Raw genomic sequence first — 15,871 nt, 5'->3', positions numbered from 1 at the left:
ATCTCCCTATAGCATCACCCCAAAGCACCTCTGTAGTACCCCCCACAATGCCCCCCGAAATCTCCCCATAGCATTTCCCTACAGCATCCCCCCAAACACCTCCTTAGCATCTCCCTCTAGCACCCCCAGAAGTCCCCCCAAAACACCCCCCCCCGTAGCATCCCCCCATAACGTCCCCCCCCCCAAAAATCTCCCCAAAACATCTCCATCCCGCTGGGGCAGGATGCTGTGAGGCCTCGACCCCTTTTTTGGGGGGCTGAGGAGCCTCCTGGGGGGGTGGTGCGGTGCCTCACTGGGGTGATGAGCTTGGCAGGTCTCGGGGGGGGGGTGGGAAGCGACTCCGGGCACCCTGCCCCCATCCCCGCTGCCCTATTCAGCGACGCCCGGGGAACCAGCGCTAATTGGCACCGGAGCTGGAACGAAGCCTGGATGCGACCGCGGCTTCATTTTAAAGCTTGGGAAGAGAAAAAAAAAAAAAGGGGGGGGGGTGTGTCTCCATTGGTTGGGGGTTCAGCTTTGCAAAATGCCCCCCCAAAAGAAAAAACAACTTAATGGGATGCTCAGAGCCCCAAATCCCATGGGATTGTCTGCGGAGGGGATGGCAAACCTTGGCCAGGCTCGATGGGGTGATGCCCCCACCCTCAAGGGATTGGGAAAACATGGAAAGGTGGGGGCTGTAACAGGGGGAAAATTGCAAATCTGAGTGTTTTTTCCCCAAATAAATGTCAGCTCGAGGCCGCTGGGGAGGCGAAAGCCGCCAGGACACAGGGCTCTATTGAGAAAGAAAAGAACAAAAACAAAAAAAAAAAAAAAAAAAGGAAAAAAAATAAATTAGCTGGGCGAAGCGCCAAGCCGGGAGCGCGGGACGTGCCCGGAGTGGGGAAGCGGAGCGATTCGGGGGGCGAGCCTGCCCGAAATGTGGGGACCGCCGGCCGCCCCGCGGGGCCATCCCGCTCCCCCCTGCTTGCTGCCGGTGACCTGGCTCCTGGCGCTGCACGCAGGTAGGGGGTTTGCCCATTTTTCCAGGGGTTTGCCCATTTTTCCAGGGGTTTGCCCATTTTTCCAGGGGTTTCCCATTTTTCCAGGGGTTTTGGGGGGGATCCGGATGGAGGATGCGGGGGGGGGGGGGAGTGAGGAGAGTGGTGGTACCCGGTGAAGGGGGGGGTTTGGGGGGGGGGATGCTGCACCAGCGACCATCCCCTCTGCTTGGGAGAGGAAAAAGGGGGAAAAATTGGGGGATAAAAACTGGGAAAAACACTTTTCCGGAGCCAAGCAGGTCCTGCTGGGGGGGTGGATCTGGCACCAGCCCCCCCACCCGAGCTTCTTCCCCCCTTTCAGCTTCCCCAAAACCCCTTTTTTGCTCGTTTTTCAGCACCTCCAAATCTATTTTCTTACCCATCCGTCAGCTTTCCCAAAAAGCCCATTTTTCACCCCATTTCTAGGTTCCCTCTTCTTTGCCCCATCCCACTGCAACCCTGCTTGCCTCCATCATTTATTTCCCAAATATCCACATTTTGGGGTTCAACAAACCCCAAACTGCCCCATCCCAGGTCTGACTATGCAGAAAAATCACCTGCAGTGATTTTGCACCAATTTACCAAAGTTTGGACCCAAAATCAGCCCCAGGGAGGCCCCACTTCCCTCCGGATGAGCCGAGGACGCAAAGCAAAACCAGTCGGTTTTGCACACCACCGGCTTTGATTTGCACCCCAAAAAAGCACCTACGTTGCAGCCAGGGCACCCCAAAAATGCTGCTGTGCTTTTTTTTTCCCAAAGAATAGGGATTTATTCCATGAAATAGTGGGAAAATAAGGATTTTTGATGGGGTTTTTTTTCAGCAAGAGCCAGCCAGGGATGCTGTAGAGATGTGAATATTGCCTGATTTATGAATTAAATCCCAAAATTATTACCCGGAGTGGTGAAAAAATTAGCAATCGGTTTAAAAAAAGGGAAGAACTGGTCAAAGAGCAGCATTTGGGGGATTTTTGGGGCGCAACGATGCATTAAAAACCACATCCCCACCCCATGCCTGGGTTTTCCCTGTGGGGGGGTCCCCTAAATTTTTCAGGTCGGGGCATGTTGTCAGGGCTGAGCTCCGTGCTGCCGGGGAGGATGGACGGACGGACGCTGCATACCAATAGGTCCCATGACTTTTCGGGCTTGTTTAAAGCCTTTCTTGCTCCCGCTTTGCCCTCCCCAGCTGGTTTTCCCACTCTCCCCCCGCCACCCCCTTCAATACGGGGTTTGTTCGCCGTCGGATGACAGCATCCGGATGGGGGTTCGTGGACGGGACCCCTGGGCAGGCAAGGGGGGGGATGAGGCTGCGGCGTTTTGGGGAGAAAGGTTCTTTTGGGGTGTCACCCCTCCAAAAAAAATTTTTTTTTTTTTCACTTTTTTCCTGCCTTTTTTTTGGCTTAAAACCAGCGGCGAGGAGCGATGCACGTGCACCACCCCCCGTGATGCGGTTTGCAGCGGGGGGGTGGGTTGGCTGGACCGGAGTATCCAACAGGCCTGGGGGTGGGATGCAAAAATCCTGCCCCCCCCCCCCCCCCCAGTTTTGGGGGTGATGCACGCGTCTTTGCAAAGGGCTGAAGCAACCCGGCTGCGGGAGCGCTCCCACAAGCGCTGCAGGTTTTGGGGCGATGCATGCAGTTTTGCAAACGGTTGCATGGACCCAGCTGCAAGACAGCTCCCGTGCCCCCCCCCCCGCACATTTTGGGGGGTAATACATGCATTTTTGCAGAACGTTGCATCGACCCAGCCGTGGGAGGGCTCCCACACCCCCCGACGCAATTTTTGGGGACAAGGCGTGCATCTTTGCAAATTATCGCGTTGACTCGGCTGCAAGAGCGCTCCCGCCCCCAATTTAATTTTGGAGGTGGTGCATGCATTTTTGCAAAGTGTTGTGTTGACTTGGCTGCAGGAGGGCTCCCCCCCCCCACTCCCCCCCCCCGTGCACTTTTTGGGGCGACACACGCATTTTTGCAAAGGGTTATGCAAACAGCCAGCTTGCACGGTGCTTGTGCATCCCGGCACGGATGAAGTGTTTTGGGGGTGCTCAGCACAGCTCCGGGAGGGGGTTCCCCATTTTTCTCTGGGCCCAGAGGACCAGGAGACCTGCCCGGACTCACCACCCCATTGTCTCTCCCCACCCCAAGGTCTGCTGTCAGGGGTGAACATCACCAGCCCCACGCCGCTGGTCCGCGGCACGGCGGGCAAAGCGGCGCTGCTGTCGGTGCGCTACGCCAGCGCCAGTGCCGACAAGCCGGTGGTCAAGTGGCAGCTGAAGCGTGACAAACCCGTCACCGTCGTCCAGTCCATCGGCACCGAGATCATCGGCAACCTGCGGCCCGACTACCGCGACCGCATCCGGGTGCTGGAGAACGGCTCGTTGCTCATCAGCCCCTTGCAGTTGGCCGATGAAGGCGCTTACGAGGTGGAGGTGTCCATCACCGATGACACCTTCACTGGCGAGAAGACCATCAACCTCACCGTGGACAGTAAGTGCAAGAAGGACGTCTGGTGGAGATTGAGTTCTCCATCAGACCCCTTCCCCGACCACTTTTTGGGAGGGCTTTCTCCAACCGGGAGATGGTTTTGGGGGTTCAACCCCCCCATGCTTCCAGGCTATGTCCCCAGTGGGGTTTCGATGTCCCCCTTCCCATCCCCTGGGCCCATCCATTCCCCAAGACGTGGCATCAGCCTGGTTCCCCTGCTTGCCCACAGTCCCCATATCGAAGCCGCAAGTGCTGGTGGCCTCCTCGACGGTGCTGGAGCTCAGCGAGTTCTTCACCCTCAACTGCTCGCATGAGAACGGCACCAAGCCCACCTACACCTGGCTGAAGGGCGGGCGGCCGCTGAGCAACGATTCCCGCCTGCTCCTCTCCCCCGACCAGAAGATCCTCACCATCACCCGCGTCCTCATGGCTGATGACGATGTCTACAGCTGCCTGGTGGAGAACCCCATCAGCCATGGCCGCAGTGTCCCCGTGAAGCTCACTGTTTACCGTGAGCCACCCGTTCCCCCCTCCCACACCCCCAGGGCTGGCCATCCCTTGCAGATGCTGCCAGCTAAAATTCTGGGGGGGTTGTCCCCCCTCATTCCTCTCTCCCAGGCCGGAGCTCCCTCTACATCATCCTCTCCACAGGTGGCATCTTCCTCCTCGTCACCCTGGTGACAGTTTGTGCCTGCTGGAAACCCTCCAAGAAGTACGGCTGGGGGTAACACAGGAGCCAAAGGGTGTTCCTGTCCCATCTTGTCCTATGCTGTCTTGTCCCATCCCATCCCACCTCATCCCATCCCATCCCATTTTGTCCCCATCCCATCCCCATCCTATCCCCATCCCCATCCTATCCCCATCTCCTATCCCCATCCCATCCCCATCCCATCCCATCCCATCCCATCCCATCCCATCCCATCCCCATCCTATCCCCATCCCCATCCCATCCCATCCCATCCCATCCCATCCCATCCCATACCCATCCTATCCCCATCCTCATCCCATCCCATCCCCATCCCCATCCCATCCGCATCCCATCCCATCCCCATCCCATCCCCATCCCCATCCCCATCCCATCCCATCCTGTCTTGACCCATCCCGTCTTATCTTGTCCCGTCTTGCTTCATCCTGTTTAGTCCCATCCCATGCAGTCTCATCTCATCATATCATCTCATTTTATCCTATCCCATCCTATGCCTTGATCCATCTCTCCTGTCCCGTCATGTCACGTCATGTCACGTCATGTCACGTCATCTCATCTCACCTCACCTCATCCCATCCCATCCCATCCCATCCCATCCCATCCCATCCCATCCCATCCCATCCCATCCCGTCCCGTCCCATCTCATCTCATCCCATCCCATCCCATCCTGCCTTGATCCATTTCTCCTCTCCCACCCCACCTCTCCCTCACCGCAGCACCGCAGTTCCCCGCCCCGCGGTGCCGGTGCTGCCCCATCCCCTGTCCCTTCCCCAGGGAGAAGCGGCAAGCGGAGACGCAACCGGCCTCTGAATACACTGAGCAGGACGAGGACCGTCTGAAGCACGAGGGTGAGTGCCGGCCCCGGCGCGGTGGCGGCGGGTTGGGGGACGCCGACGCCACCGGCACGGTAAGCAACGCCTTGCCTCCACGCAGCCGAGGGCATCCCGCGAAGCGGCGAGCACGAGCGCAAAAACCCGGTGGCCTTGTACATCCTCAAGGACAAGGTGAGCGGCCGGTAGCGTGCCGGCTTCGCGCTGTGGTGCCAGGTCCGGCGCGCTCGGCACACTCGTCTGCCCTTGGCTTTCGGCAGGACTCACCGGAGGCGGAGGAGGATTCGCCGCCCGAACCCCGCGGCGCGGTCGAACCGGGTTACGCCAGCTCGCCGGTACCGGCAGCGGGTCGCTCTCCGGGACCGGTGGGGCGTTCGACTCGTCGTTACCATCGCTCGCCAGCTCGCTCACCCGCCTCGACGCGGACGCACAGGTCGCCGCCGGGTTCGCCGGCCCGTTCCCGCGGTGCCCCGCGGCTGCTGCGGACTGCTGGCGTCCACGTCATCCGCGAGCAGGAGGAGGTCAACGCCGTGGAGATCAGCGCCTGAGCCGGGGGGGACACGTGCGCGTTTCGGCGGCGGCAAGCGAGCGGGGACATCGCCACGGCCCCGCTCCCGCCACCGGGCATCGTGTGGTTGGGCGTAAAGTCACTAATTTGCTATTGATCCCACCCGGAGCTCCCCTCTTCCGTCCCCCGCCTTCCTGGGGCGTCGCTTTCATGGCTTTCTTGCCGGGACGAGCGTGCAGGGAGCGTGCGGAAAGCGCGCGTGTTTGCCGGGAGTGCACGGAGAGAGCGTGCAAGAGGCCGTGTACAAGGCGTGCAGAGAGAGCGTGCGCGCAGCGAGCAAGAGGACGCGCACGGAGCATGCAGAGAGAGCGGAGTGCATGCAGCGTGCAGAGAGAGCAATCGGGGAGCGCGCAAGAGGGCACGCAGGCAGCGCGCGGAGTGTGCAAGAAGGTGTGCACAGAGCGTGCCGATAGGGCGCGCACGGAGCATGCAGAGAGAGCAGAGTGCACGTGCTGCGCAGAGAGAACAATCAGGGAGCGTGCAAGAGAGCACGCACGCAGTGCACAGAGCGTGCAAGAAGGCGTGCGCAGAGCGTGCAGAGAGAGCACGCACGGAGCGAGCAAGAGAGCACCCACGGAGCACGCAGAGAGAGCAAAGTGCGTGCAGCGTGCAGAGAGAGCAAGTACGAAGCGTGCAAGAGGACGTGAACGCAGCGCACAGAGAAAGCGCGCAGGGAGCATGCAGAGAGAGCGCAGAGACAGCACGCACGGAGCGTGCACATAGAGTGTGCAGAGGGACCGTGCACGTAGAGCGCAGAGCGAGCGTGCACAGAGCGAGCAGAGAGGGTGTGCGCAGAGCGTGCAAGAAGGCGTGCTCGCAGCACGCAGAGAGAGCGTACACAGCGCGTGCAGGGTTGCCACGCAGAGAGGGCGCAGAGAGAGCGTGCACAAAATGTGTGGAGAGAGCACGCACGGAGCGTGCAGAGCGTGCACCGAGCGTGCGAGAGGACGTGACCGGGGCGTGTGGACAGAGCGTACCTGGACCGTGCACAAAGGGTGCAAGAGGGCATGCACGAGGGTGTGCAGAGAGTGTGCGTGCAATGAGCAAAGAGAGAGCGCACAGAGCGTGCAAGAGAGAGCACGCACGTAGTGTGCTGCTAAGACTGCACGGATTGTGTGGAGAGAGCGTGCGCAGAGCACGTGGAGAAAGCGTGCACGGAGTGTGCAGAGAGTGTGCGTGGAGCGTGCAGGTAAGACTGTGCATGGCATTTGCAGGGAGCACGTGCCAGGATCTGGAGTGCTTTCCGAGTGTGCAAGAAGTGTGCAGAGAGCGTGAGTATGCAGAGAGAGCGAGCGCGGAGCATGCAGCAAGCGTGCAAAGAGTGTGAGGAGGGAACACGCAGAGGGCGTGCATGGAGCACGCGGAAGGAGCGTGCACGCAGCGTGCGGATAAGACTGTGCATGGAGCGTGCACGGGCGCCAGGAGCACGCACACAGCGCGCACCCGCACCTCGCGTGTGCAAGAGTGCCGCGTACACCCGCCGTGGCGCAGACCCGCGCGCACAGGAGACCTGAACTGGGGGGGGGTGGGGGGGGGTCCCTCCTGCCCCCAGCTCCCTGGCTGCACCGTCCCCTACACGTGGGCTCAAACCCCCGGCCCGAGCGCCGCCCCTCCGCCACGTCTGGATTTTCTGTGAAAATCCCCCAGATTTGGGGCGCGCGCCATCGCCTCTCCCCCAGGCCTTCCCGGAAAATAGGTTTAGGGTGAAAACCGGAGAGTGGCCGGCCGAGCGAGCCGGGCCCCAGGGTGCCCGGGGTGGGTGCCGGGGCACCCCGGGGTGCTCAGGGTGCGCTACTAACCAATAAACTAAACGTACTACCCGGCCGGCAGCGGCACCCTTGGGTGTCTTTGTGGGACAGGGTGCCACCCCCCCCGCCCCAGGGTGGGGGGACGCACACGAGAGGTGGGCGACAGCTGAGGCTGGACGAGCTCGACGCATGTTGCTGGCACCCAAATTTAAGCTCAGGAGACCCTGGACCGTTCACTCTGGTCCCTACTGAAGGTGTCCCCAGCTGAGAACTTGTTTCTTCTTAATTCTTCTTCCTTTGAACGTGGCGGGGGGGGGGAGGGGGGAATTTCTTCTGATTCATTAAATTTGTAAAACGACGGTGTCCACAGCCCCCCTGCCTCTGGGTGCTGCCGGTGCCACCACAACCGGGCGCTCCCGCCGCTGTGGTTTGGCCGAGCTGTTTATGTCCATCTCCCCCCCCCCCCCCGGCACTTCCCGGCCCCCGCGTCCGGCTATTGTCCCCCCCCATCCGGAGCCGGATCCAGCCCCGGTGCTGGCGGGGAGGGACCGGGATTTAGGGAGGAAGCGGGAAGGCTAGCTGGGGCCGGCATGGCGGGCGGCTGGGTGACTGCGCTGGGCTTGGGGCTCTGCCTCGCCGCGCTGCGCCGCGGAGGTGAGCACGGCCCCTGGGAGGGCAAAACACCCTTAAATCTGCCCTCCCCCCCCCCAAATCAGGGCTGAGCCCGTGCCCGCTCGGTGCACCCACCGCCATCCCCACGGCCTATGTGTCACCCCACAGGCTGCCACCCCCCCGGCACGGCCACGGCACCCCAAACTGCAGCTGGTAAGGACACCCCGTGGGGAGGATGGGGGGGGGGGGAGGGAGGGGGGGGGGGACGATGACACCCCAAAAAATCCTGCCCCCACCCCAGCCGTGGTGTCCCCTCCCCACCGCAGCGCTGCGGGACAATTTCCGCCTGCACCCAGGCGATTTGGTGGCCACGGCCGGGCAAGCATTGGAGCTGGATTGCGTCCCCCCCTCGGGGCACCCCGAACCCCGTGTCACCTGGAAGAAGGACGGGGTGACCTTGGACTTGACCGGTGACCGGTACGTGGTCACCAACGGGAAGTTACGGGTGGCACCGGCGCGACGGAGCGACTCCGGGCTCTACGTCTGCGTGGCGGCCAATGCGGCGGGCGAGAGGGAGAGCCGGGGCGCCCATGTCTCCGTCCTGGGTAAGCCAAGGGTGTCCCGTGGGTGGTGGAAACATCTCGCCTGGTCCTGGTGCCACGTCCTCGATGTCCCCCCCTGCAGAGAAGCCGACCATCGTGCGGCGCCCGAGTGACACCGTGGTGGTGGCCGGCAGCGCCGTGGAGCTGGGCTGCGGCACCCAAGGTGACCCAGCGCCGCGGGTGCAGTGGCACAAGGAACGCGGGGACCTGCCCTGGGGAAGGTAGGTGGTGGCAGGGTGAAGGTGTCCCATCCCCGGGATGGGGCGGTGATGGGGCTGATGGAGAGCCGGTGACCCGCAGGCATGAGGTGGACCAGGAGAACACGTTGCGCCTCTACGCTGTGACGCCCGCCGACGCTGGCACCTACGTGTGTACGGCACAGAGCCAGCTGGGCACCGCTGCTGCCACCGCGCGCCTCCACGTGGAGGGTCAGTGATGGGACCTCTGGGGCCTCCACCACCACGGGCACTTGGGGCCACCTGGGGGTCTGTGCAAGGGGAGCCATCTAAGAGGGTCCATCCAATGGGGTTCATCCAAGAGAGTCATCCAAGGAGGTCATCCGTGAGGAGTCTGTCCAAGGGGGTTCTGTCCAAGAGGGGTCCATCCAAGGAGGTCATCCAAGGGGAGTCCATCCACGGGGAGTCCATCCACAGGGGTCCATCCAAGGACATCCATCCAAGGCGGTCTATCCAAGGGAATCCATCCAAAAAGGGTCCATCCAACTGAGTCATCTAAGGGGGTCCATTCAAAGAGGGTCCATTAAAAGGGGTACTTCCAAAGGGGGTCCATCTCAGATCCAACACGAGGCGTCCATCCAAAAGGTCCATCTCAGAGGGATGCATGAATGGAAGTCTATCATGGGCTCCATCAAAGAAGGTCCATCCGAGAGGTGTCCATCCAAGACAGATCTATCAAAGGGTGTCCGTCCAAGGGCGTCCATCCAAGAGGGGTCCATCCCAGGGGTCCATCTGAGTGGGTCCATTCAAGGGAGACATCAGGGTCTCCAGGCATGGGTATCTGAGGCAGGTGCCTGGGCAGGTGCTGGGGGACCTTGGTCCTGCCCGGCACTGCTGTTAGCCTTCCTCTGCCCCACAGACCGGCTGCCGACGGGCCGGTGGGAGGCTGCGCCACAGGACCTGCTGGCCGTGCGGCTGCACCTGGACAACGGCACCATGCTGCCTGCTGCCGCCGTCCACCTCCGCTGGCGGGTTGGTGTGATCTGGGGACGTTCCCACCGGAGGGGTGGGATGGGACTTAGGGATGAGGCTGGAGCTCCATCCCCATGTCCTGTCTGTGTCCCACCATGCCCTGTAACCCTTCCCCCATCCCCTCCAGATGCTGACGCTGGCGCCGGTGCCGGAGGGCTACGTGGTGCTGTACCGCTGCCTGCTCCCTGCCAGCACGTCCTGGGTCCAGCACGATGCGGGCGGGTTGCTCAGCACCGTCATCCCCGCACTCCGCAGGGGCTACAAGTATGAGTTCAAGGTCCGACCCTACGCTGGAGGAACCCAGGGCTTGGACAGCAACAGCAGGCACCTCTGGATACCCGAGGAAGGTGCGTTTGGGGTGGGGTGCCCCCAGGGATGCCCGGGTGGAGGATGGGGGGATCAGCTGGGGGTCCCAGGAGTCTCAGCACCACTATCCCGGCAGTGCCAAGCGCGGCGCCTCAGCACGTCACCGTGGGCCAGGCTGAGATGGGGAACGGCACCGTGGTCGTGAGCTGGGAGCCACCTCCTCCTGAGGCCCACAATGGCATCATCCGGGGCTACAAGGTTTGGGGTGACTGGGAGGGGGGGGGACTGGGGGACTTCTGGCCAAAGAGGGTCCATCCAAAAGGGGTCAACCAAGGTGGAGGTCCATCCTAGGAGATCCATCTGAGGGGGTCAATGTAAAGAAGAGGGACATCCAAGTGGATCTAAACCAAGGAGGTCCATCCAAGCGGGCTCAATCAAGGGGAGCCATCTAAAGGGGTCATCCAAGGCATCTGTCCAAGAGGGGTCCATCAGTGGGGATCCATCAAGGGGACTCATCTAAGGGGGCCCATCCAAGGGTGTTCATCCCAGCAGCATTCACCCAAGGGGGCTCATCAAAAGGGGTTCATCAAGGGGATTCATCTAAGAGAGTCCATCCAAGGGGGGGGGTTCATCCTAGGGGCGTTCATCCAAAGGGGTCCATTCAGGAGAGATCCATCAAAGAGGATCCATCAAGGGGATTCATCTAAGGGGGACCATCCTCTTGGTGCTTACCAGGTCTGGTCAATGGGCGAGGGCTGGCAGCACCCCACCAACAGAACGGTGGATGGAGGCACCCGTCACCTGGAAACCCTCCTCCCAGGCCCCGGGGCCGAATTCTGCGTCCGGGTGGCAGCTTTCAACAGCGCAGGGCTGGGGGTGCCCAGCAACACCACCTGCGGCATCCTGGGTAGGGGATGGGGAGCGAGGTGGGGCGCAGGCGGGGGGTCCGGGTGGTGGCACGGGGGTGACGCTGGTGGGACGCTTGCAGGGCTGACGGCAGGGAGCACCGGGGTGGCACAGGTGCTGCGGCAGCCCGCTGTCATCGCGGCCACCGGCTCGCTGCTCTGGTTGGCCTTGCTCGCCCTCCTCCTCCTCCTCTGCCAGCGCCGCGCCAGCCAGGACGCCGCGGCTCGCCGCAGGTGAGTGGATGTGGGGTGGGGGACGTGGCGGGGGGGGAGCCTCTGTTGTGGTGGGGGTGGGATGCCCTGATGGCACCCCTTGCCCCGCAGGCTGGTGGCTAGTGACTCGCCGTGGCTCGGTGGCCCCTGGAAACCCGGCTGTGACCCCCGAAACCTCAGCAGCAGCAGCAGCCTCAGCAGCCGGCTCCTGGGCAGCGATGGCAGGGACCCCCACCCCTCCAGTGAGCCCCAGGGGGCTGGGACCCCTCCCCAGTGCCAGGGGACCCTCCCACAGGGTGCCCTGGGACACCCACTTGTCCCAATGGGACCCCCCCACTCGGTGCCCTGGGACACCCACCCAGTTCCATGGGACCCCTCACCCACTGCTACGGGACCCCCACCCAGTGCCTGGGACCCCCCATGGGTGCTATGGGACCAACAAAGGGTGACCGAGACCCTCACCCTATCCCTGGGACCCCCGCCTGTGTGCCCCCCCCCTTCCCGTGGGACCCTTCTGCAGGCGGCAGGGATCGGGGGACAGACAGAGCCAAGGACACAGGGGACAAGGGACACCCAGCTCAGCACCCATGGGTGCCCTGGCCTCTCTGTCCCCTCCAGCCCTGTCCTTGGAGTCGCCGAGCCTCGGCCCCCCCACGCCCCCCAACCGCAGCAGCCTCCGTGGGGGGCACCCACCGCCCCTTGGGGACACCGGGTACTGCGGTGGGGGGCACCCTGGGGTGCGCACCTCACCCAGCACCCCCAACCCGGCACCCTGGGAGCGTGTCCGCAAGAGAGGTGGGTATGGGCGGTGGGGGGAGCAGAGGGGGCAGCGGGAAGGTGGCTCACGGCTCGGTGTCGCCCCACGCAGAGCTGCACCAAGTGCACAGCACCCCGGTGATCACGGGTGGCCCCGGCCCCATCACCGGGGGCGGAGGTGAGTGGGGGACGGATTTTGGGCTGTCAGCTGGGTGGCCGCGGAAGAGGGCACGTGACGGTGACACCGACACCACCATCACCGCCGTGCTGGACGGGGAGGACCCACGGCAGCTGCCGGTCTTCAGCTCCCCAAAACCGCGGCGGGGCAGCGCCTCGCTGGCCTCTGCTGTCACCGGGTCACCAGTGACACCCCCGAGGCCACCCCACGCCTGGCACCCGCCGGTGACCCGGTAAGTCTGGGTGTCCCCACCCTGGGGACGCAGGTGGGTGCCCTGCACCCCAACCCCCTGCTGCAAAACCCACCGTGTCCCTGGCACCTGCAGGTCCCCAGCCACCGCCTGCCCCAGGGTCACCGAGAGCCCCAGGGACATGTCACAGGTCACCAGGCACCCCAAGGACATGTCTTCGGTCAATGGGATTCCCAGGGAGATGTCCCCAGTCACCAGGCGCCCCAAGGACATGTTCTCGGTCAACGGGATCCCCAGAGACATGTCCCTGGTCACCAGGTGCCCCAAGGACATGTCCTTGGTCAATGGGATCCCCAGGGAGATGTCCCCAGTCACCATGTCCTTGGACGATGGGATCCCCAGAGATGTGTCCCTGGTCACTGAGAGCCCCAGTGACACATCCCCGGTCACCAGACGCCCCAAGGACATGTCCTCGGTCAATGGGATCCCCAGGGACATGTCCCTGGTCACTGAGCACCCCAAGGACATGTTCCTGGCCACCAGGCACCCCAAGGACCCATCACCAGCCACCAGGCACCAGAGGGACACAATCTTGGTCACCAGGCACCCTGAGGACACATCCCTGGTCACCAGGTGCCCCAGGGACATGTCCCCAGTCCCCAGTCCCCCTGAGGAGATGTCCCCAGTCACCAGTCACCGCAGGGACACATTCCTGGGCAGCAGGTACCCCAAGGACATGTCCCCAACCACCAGGCACCCCAGGAACCCATCACCGGTGACCAAGCACCAGAGGGACATGTCACCGGCCACCAGGCACCCCAAGGACATGTCCCCAGCCAGTGGGCACCCAAGGGACATGTCCCCAGTCACCAGGATCCTCAAGGAGAAGTCCCCAGCAACCAGGTACTACAGGGACACATTCCCACCCGCCAGGTACCCCCACATGTCCCTGGCCACCAAGTGCCCCAGGGACCCATCACCAGTGACCAGGCACCCAAGGGACACATTTCTGGCCACCAGGTACCCAAAGGACACATCCCCAGATGCCAGGCACCCCAGGGACACATCCCCCATCACCAGGCACCCTGAGGAGATGTCCCCAGTCACCGGTCACTGCCAGGACACATTCTTGGTCACCAGGTACCCCAAGGACGTGTCCCTGGCTGCCAGGTGCCCCAGGGACCCATCACTGGTGACCAGGCACCCGAGGGACATGTTCCTGATCACCAGGTACCCTGAGGACGTGTCATCAGCCACCAGGCACCCAAGGGACACATCCCCAGTCACCAAGCACCCCGAAGAGACGTCCCCAGTCACTGGTCACCGCAGGGACATGTTCTTGGGCAACAGGTACCCCAAGGACACGTCCCCGGCCACCAGGCACCCAAGGGACAGGTCCCTGCTCCCTGGTCGCCTCTCACCGGTGCTCAGCGACGGGGTCCTCACACCAGAGCGGGTGGCTGAGGACCTGGAGATGGACCAGGACACCATCTGCCCCAGGTACACCCCATCCCCCTGCAGGACACCATTGTGGGGGCAGCACCCCCCGGTGCCAGCGGCATCCCCACCGTGTTCCCCATAGCCCCCCGGCACCGACCACTCCACGGTCCTTCTCGCCGCTGCACACCTATGGCTACATCTACGGGCCACCAGCCTCCGAGCTGGGCGAGGAGGAGGAGGAGGAAGAGGAGGAGGAGGAGGAAGAGCGGCCAGCAACGAGGGGCTCCCCGGGGGGGTCGCTGCTGAACGGCTGGGGGTCCGTCTCAGAGGACAACTTCGCCAGCGCCCGCTGCAGCTTGGTGAGCTCCTGCGATGGCTCCTTCCTCCTGGACGCCAGCTTCGCCCGGGCGCTGGCTGTGGCCGTCGATGGCCTCTGCTTCAGCCTCGAGGACACCGATGGGGGCTACGGGGGTGAGCGAAGCGTCCCCGGACCCCCCCTCTGACCCCAAGCTTCGTCACCTCCCTGGGGAAGGTGGCCCCGTCGTGACACCACGGTGATGCCACCATCTGCTGCCTCGTCCCCAGCAGGTCCCTCACCACCACCATCACCCTTGGACGGGGTCTTCTCACCCGGGGTCCCCATCCCTGCCTGGGACTGGGGGACAGCACTGGGGGTCCCGCAGAGAGCAGGGACGGAGGCGGCCGTGGGCGTCCCGCAGCACGGTGAGTGGTGCCCCGATGCCGGGGTGATGGGCACCGGGGGCGGTGCAGGCTGCTGCCCGGTGTGAGGTGCTGATAAAAGTCCCCTTTTCTTTGCAGGTGGCTGCGGGATGGGGGGTGGCAGCCCCTGGGCCAGGGTGGGCGGCGAGCCGGGGACAGGAGGGACAGGAGCGCAGCGGTCCCCGGGGCGTAGGACGCAGCAAGGCCAGAGTGCCCTCGGCTCAGCTAAAATCCAGCTTTATTAAGCGGTTCCCCAAAAAGGGGCCCTTTGCTAGCAAAAGCCACCCCCGAAGGGTGGGTGGCACCACAGTGGGCAGGTGTCCCTCCTTCTCGAGTGTCCTTGTCTTCCCTCAGTGTCCTCATCCCTCCCCAGTGTCCCCACCCCTCCTCAGCCTCCTCATCCCTCCCCAAATTGCTCACCCATCCCCACTGTCCTCATCCTCCCCAGATGTCCTCATCCCTCCCCAGTGTCCTCCTCCTTCCCCAGATCCTTGTGCCCCCAACCATCCTCGTCCAGCCCAAGCACCATTGTCCATCCCAAGTGTCCTTGTCCTTCCCCAGGGTCATTGTCCCCTGACTGTCCTCATCCCCGCTGACCGTTCTCATTTCTTCTGACTGTCCTTGTCCTGCCTCACCATCCATGTCCTTTCTCAGCATCTTTGTCCCACCTCAACCATCCCTGGCCCTCCCAAGTGTCCTCATCCCTCCCAAGCCACCTTGTCCTTCCTGAATGTCCTTGTGCCCCTCCCGGAGTGTCCTCGTCCCTCCTAACCCTCCTCATCCCCAGGGTCCTCCTCCCTCCTGAGCATCCTCATCCTGCCCCACTGTCCTTGTCCCCCTGCAAGGCTCCTCATCCCTCTCCGCCATCCTCATCCCCATCCTCTTTGTCCCTCCCTACTGTCCTTGTCCCTCCCAGGCAACCTCGTCCTTCCCCGGTGTCCTCATCCCCCCAACCATCCTTGTGCCCCAACCTTCCTTGTCCCTCCCCAGCACCCTCATCCCACCACAGTGTCCTTGTCCCTCCCACGTCTGCTCGTCCCCCAACAGTTCTCATCCCTTCCAACCCTCCTCATCCCCCCCAGCTATCCTTGTCCCTCCTCAGCATTCTCATCCCTCCCAACTGTCCTTGTCCCCAGGGTCCTTGCCCCACCTGACCCTCCTCCTTATCCCTCCCCAGCATCCTCATCCCTCCCCAGCATCCTCATCCCTCCCAAATGTGCTTGGCCCCAGGGTCCTCGTCCCTCCTGAGCATCCTCGTCCCTCCCGAGCACCCTTGTCCATCCTGACTGTCCTTGTCCCACCCCTCTCATCCTCATCCCCCCCCTCGCGCTGCCGCCCGCCGGCCGCTGTCTCTGCGCGACCCTCTTTACATGGTGCCACTCAGAAATTAAA

At 63.1% G+C, this 15,871-nt stretch overlaps 2 protein-coding genes across 6 annotated transcripts; both read left to right on the top strand.

Annotated features, from left to right (window-relative positions):
- Positions 1-647: 647 nt before the first annotated feature.
- Positions 648-7,425, top strand: HEPACAM (hepatic and glial cell adhesion molecule). Its single transcript, XM_075774600.1, has 7 exons — positions 648-1,001; positions 3,159-3,500; positions 3,727-4,008; positions 4,116-4,209; positions 4,978-5,051; positions 5,137-5,207; positions 5,294-7,425. The coding sequence occupies exons 1-7, from the start codon at positions 917-919 to the stop codon at positions 5,579-5,581; spliced, it is 1,236 nt and encodes a 411-aa protein (XP_075630715.1). The 5' UTR covers positions 648-916; the 3' UTR covers positions 5,582-7,425.
- Positions 7,426-7,888: 463 nt separating this feature from the next.
- ROBO4 (roundabout guidance receptor 4) lies at positions 7,889-15,696 on the top strand. 5 transcript variants are annotated; one of them, XM_075774587.1, is made up of 20 exons: positions 7,904-8,003; positions 8,130-8,174; positions 8,288-8,566; positions 8,646-8,784; positions 8,864-8,991; positions 9,659-9,771; positions 9,899-10,118; positions 10,214-10,335; positions 10,813-10,984; positions 11,066-11,216; positions 11,307-11,437; positions 11,814-11,990; positions 12,064-12,361; positions 12,455-12,697; positions 12,863-13,222; positions 13,310-13,459; positions 13,550-13,819; positions 13,902-14,230; positions 14,345-14,482; positions 14,579-15,696. In XM_075774587.1, exons 1-20 carry the CDS (start codon positions 7,940-7,942, stop codon positions 14,722-14,724), a joined length of 3,675 nt encoding a protein of 1,224 aa, XP_075630702.1. In that variant the 5' UTR covers positions 7,904-7,939; the 3' UTR covers positions 14,725-15,696. The 5 variants fall into 5 exon arrangements, with proteins under 5 accessions (XP_075630703.1, XP_075630702.1, XP_075630701.1 ...); XM_075774588.1 differs by having other exon boundaries at positions 7,889-8,003; positions 12,455-13,222; XM_075774586.1 differs by having other exon boundaries at positions 12,455-13,222; positions 13,340-13,459.
- Positions 15,697-15,871: the final 175 nt, after the last annotated feature.

Source organism: Balearica regulorum, chromosome 23 (genome assembly GCF_011004875.1).
Source record: "Balearica regulorum gibbericeps isolate bBalReg1 chromosome 23, bBalReg1.pri, whole genome shotgun sequence".
In the NCBI taxonomy this organism is placed as follows: Eukaryota; Metazoa; Chordata; class Aves; order Gruiformes; family Gruidae; genus Balearica; species Balearica regulorum.
The sequence above is the reverse complement of the archived record's forward strand: the minus strand, read 5'-3'. Positions and strand labels throughout refer to the sequence as shown.

What these genes read in the sequence shown, in the direction of transcription:
- HEPACAM (XM_075774600.1), top strand. Translation starts at nt 917, where the DNA reads ATGTGGGGACCGCCGGCCGCCCCGCGGGGCCATCCCGCTCCCCCCTGC. An exon ending in TGCTGGAAACCCTCCAAGAA is followed by an intron (nt 4,210 to 4,977) that starts GTACGGCTGGGG and finishes TCCCTTCCCCAG; the next exon opens with GGAGAAGCGGCAAGCGGAGA. An exon ending in TGTACATCCTCAAGGACAAG is followed by an intron (nt 5,208 to 5,293) that starts GTGAGCGGCCGG and finishes GGCTTTCGGCAG; the next exon opens with GACTCACCGGAGGCGGAGGA.
- ROBO4 (XM_075774588.1), top strand. Translation starts at nt 7,940, where the DNA reads ATGGCGGGCGGCTGGGTGACTGCGCTGGGCTTGGGGCTCTGCCTCGCC. An exon ending in CGCCGCGCTGCGCCGCGGAG is followed by an intron (nt 8,004 to 8,129) that starts GTGAGCACGGCC and finishes GTCACCCCACAG; the next exon opens with GCTGCCACCCCCCCGGCACG. An exon ending in CCGTCCACCTCCGCTGGCGG is followed by an intron (nt 9,772 to 9,898) that starts GTTGGTGTGATC and finishes CATCCCCTCCAG; the next exon opens with ATGCTGACGCTGGCGCCGGT.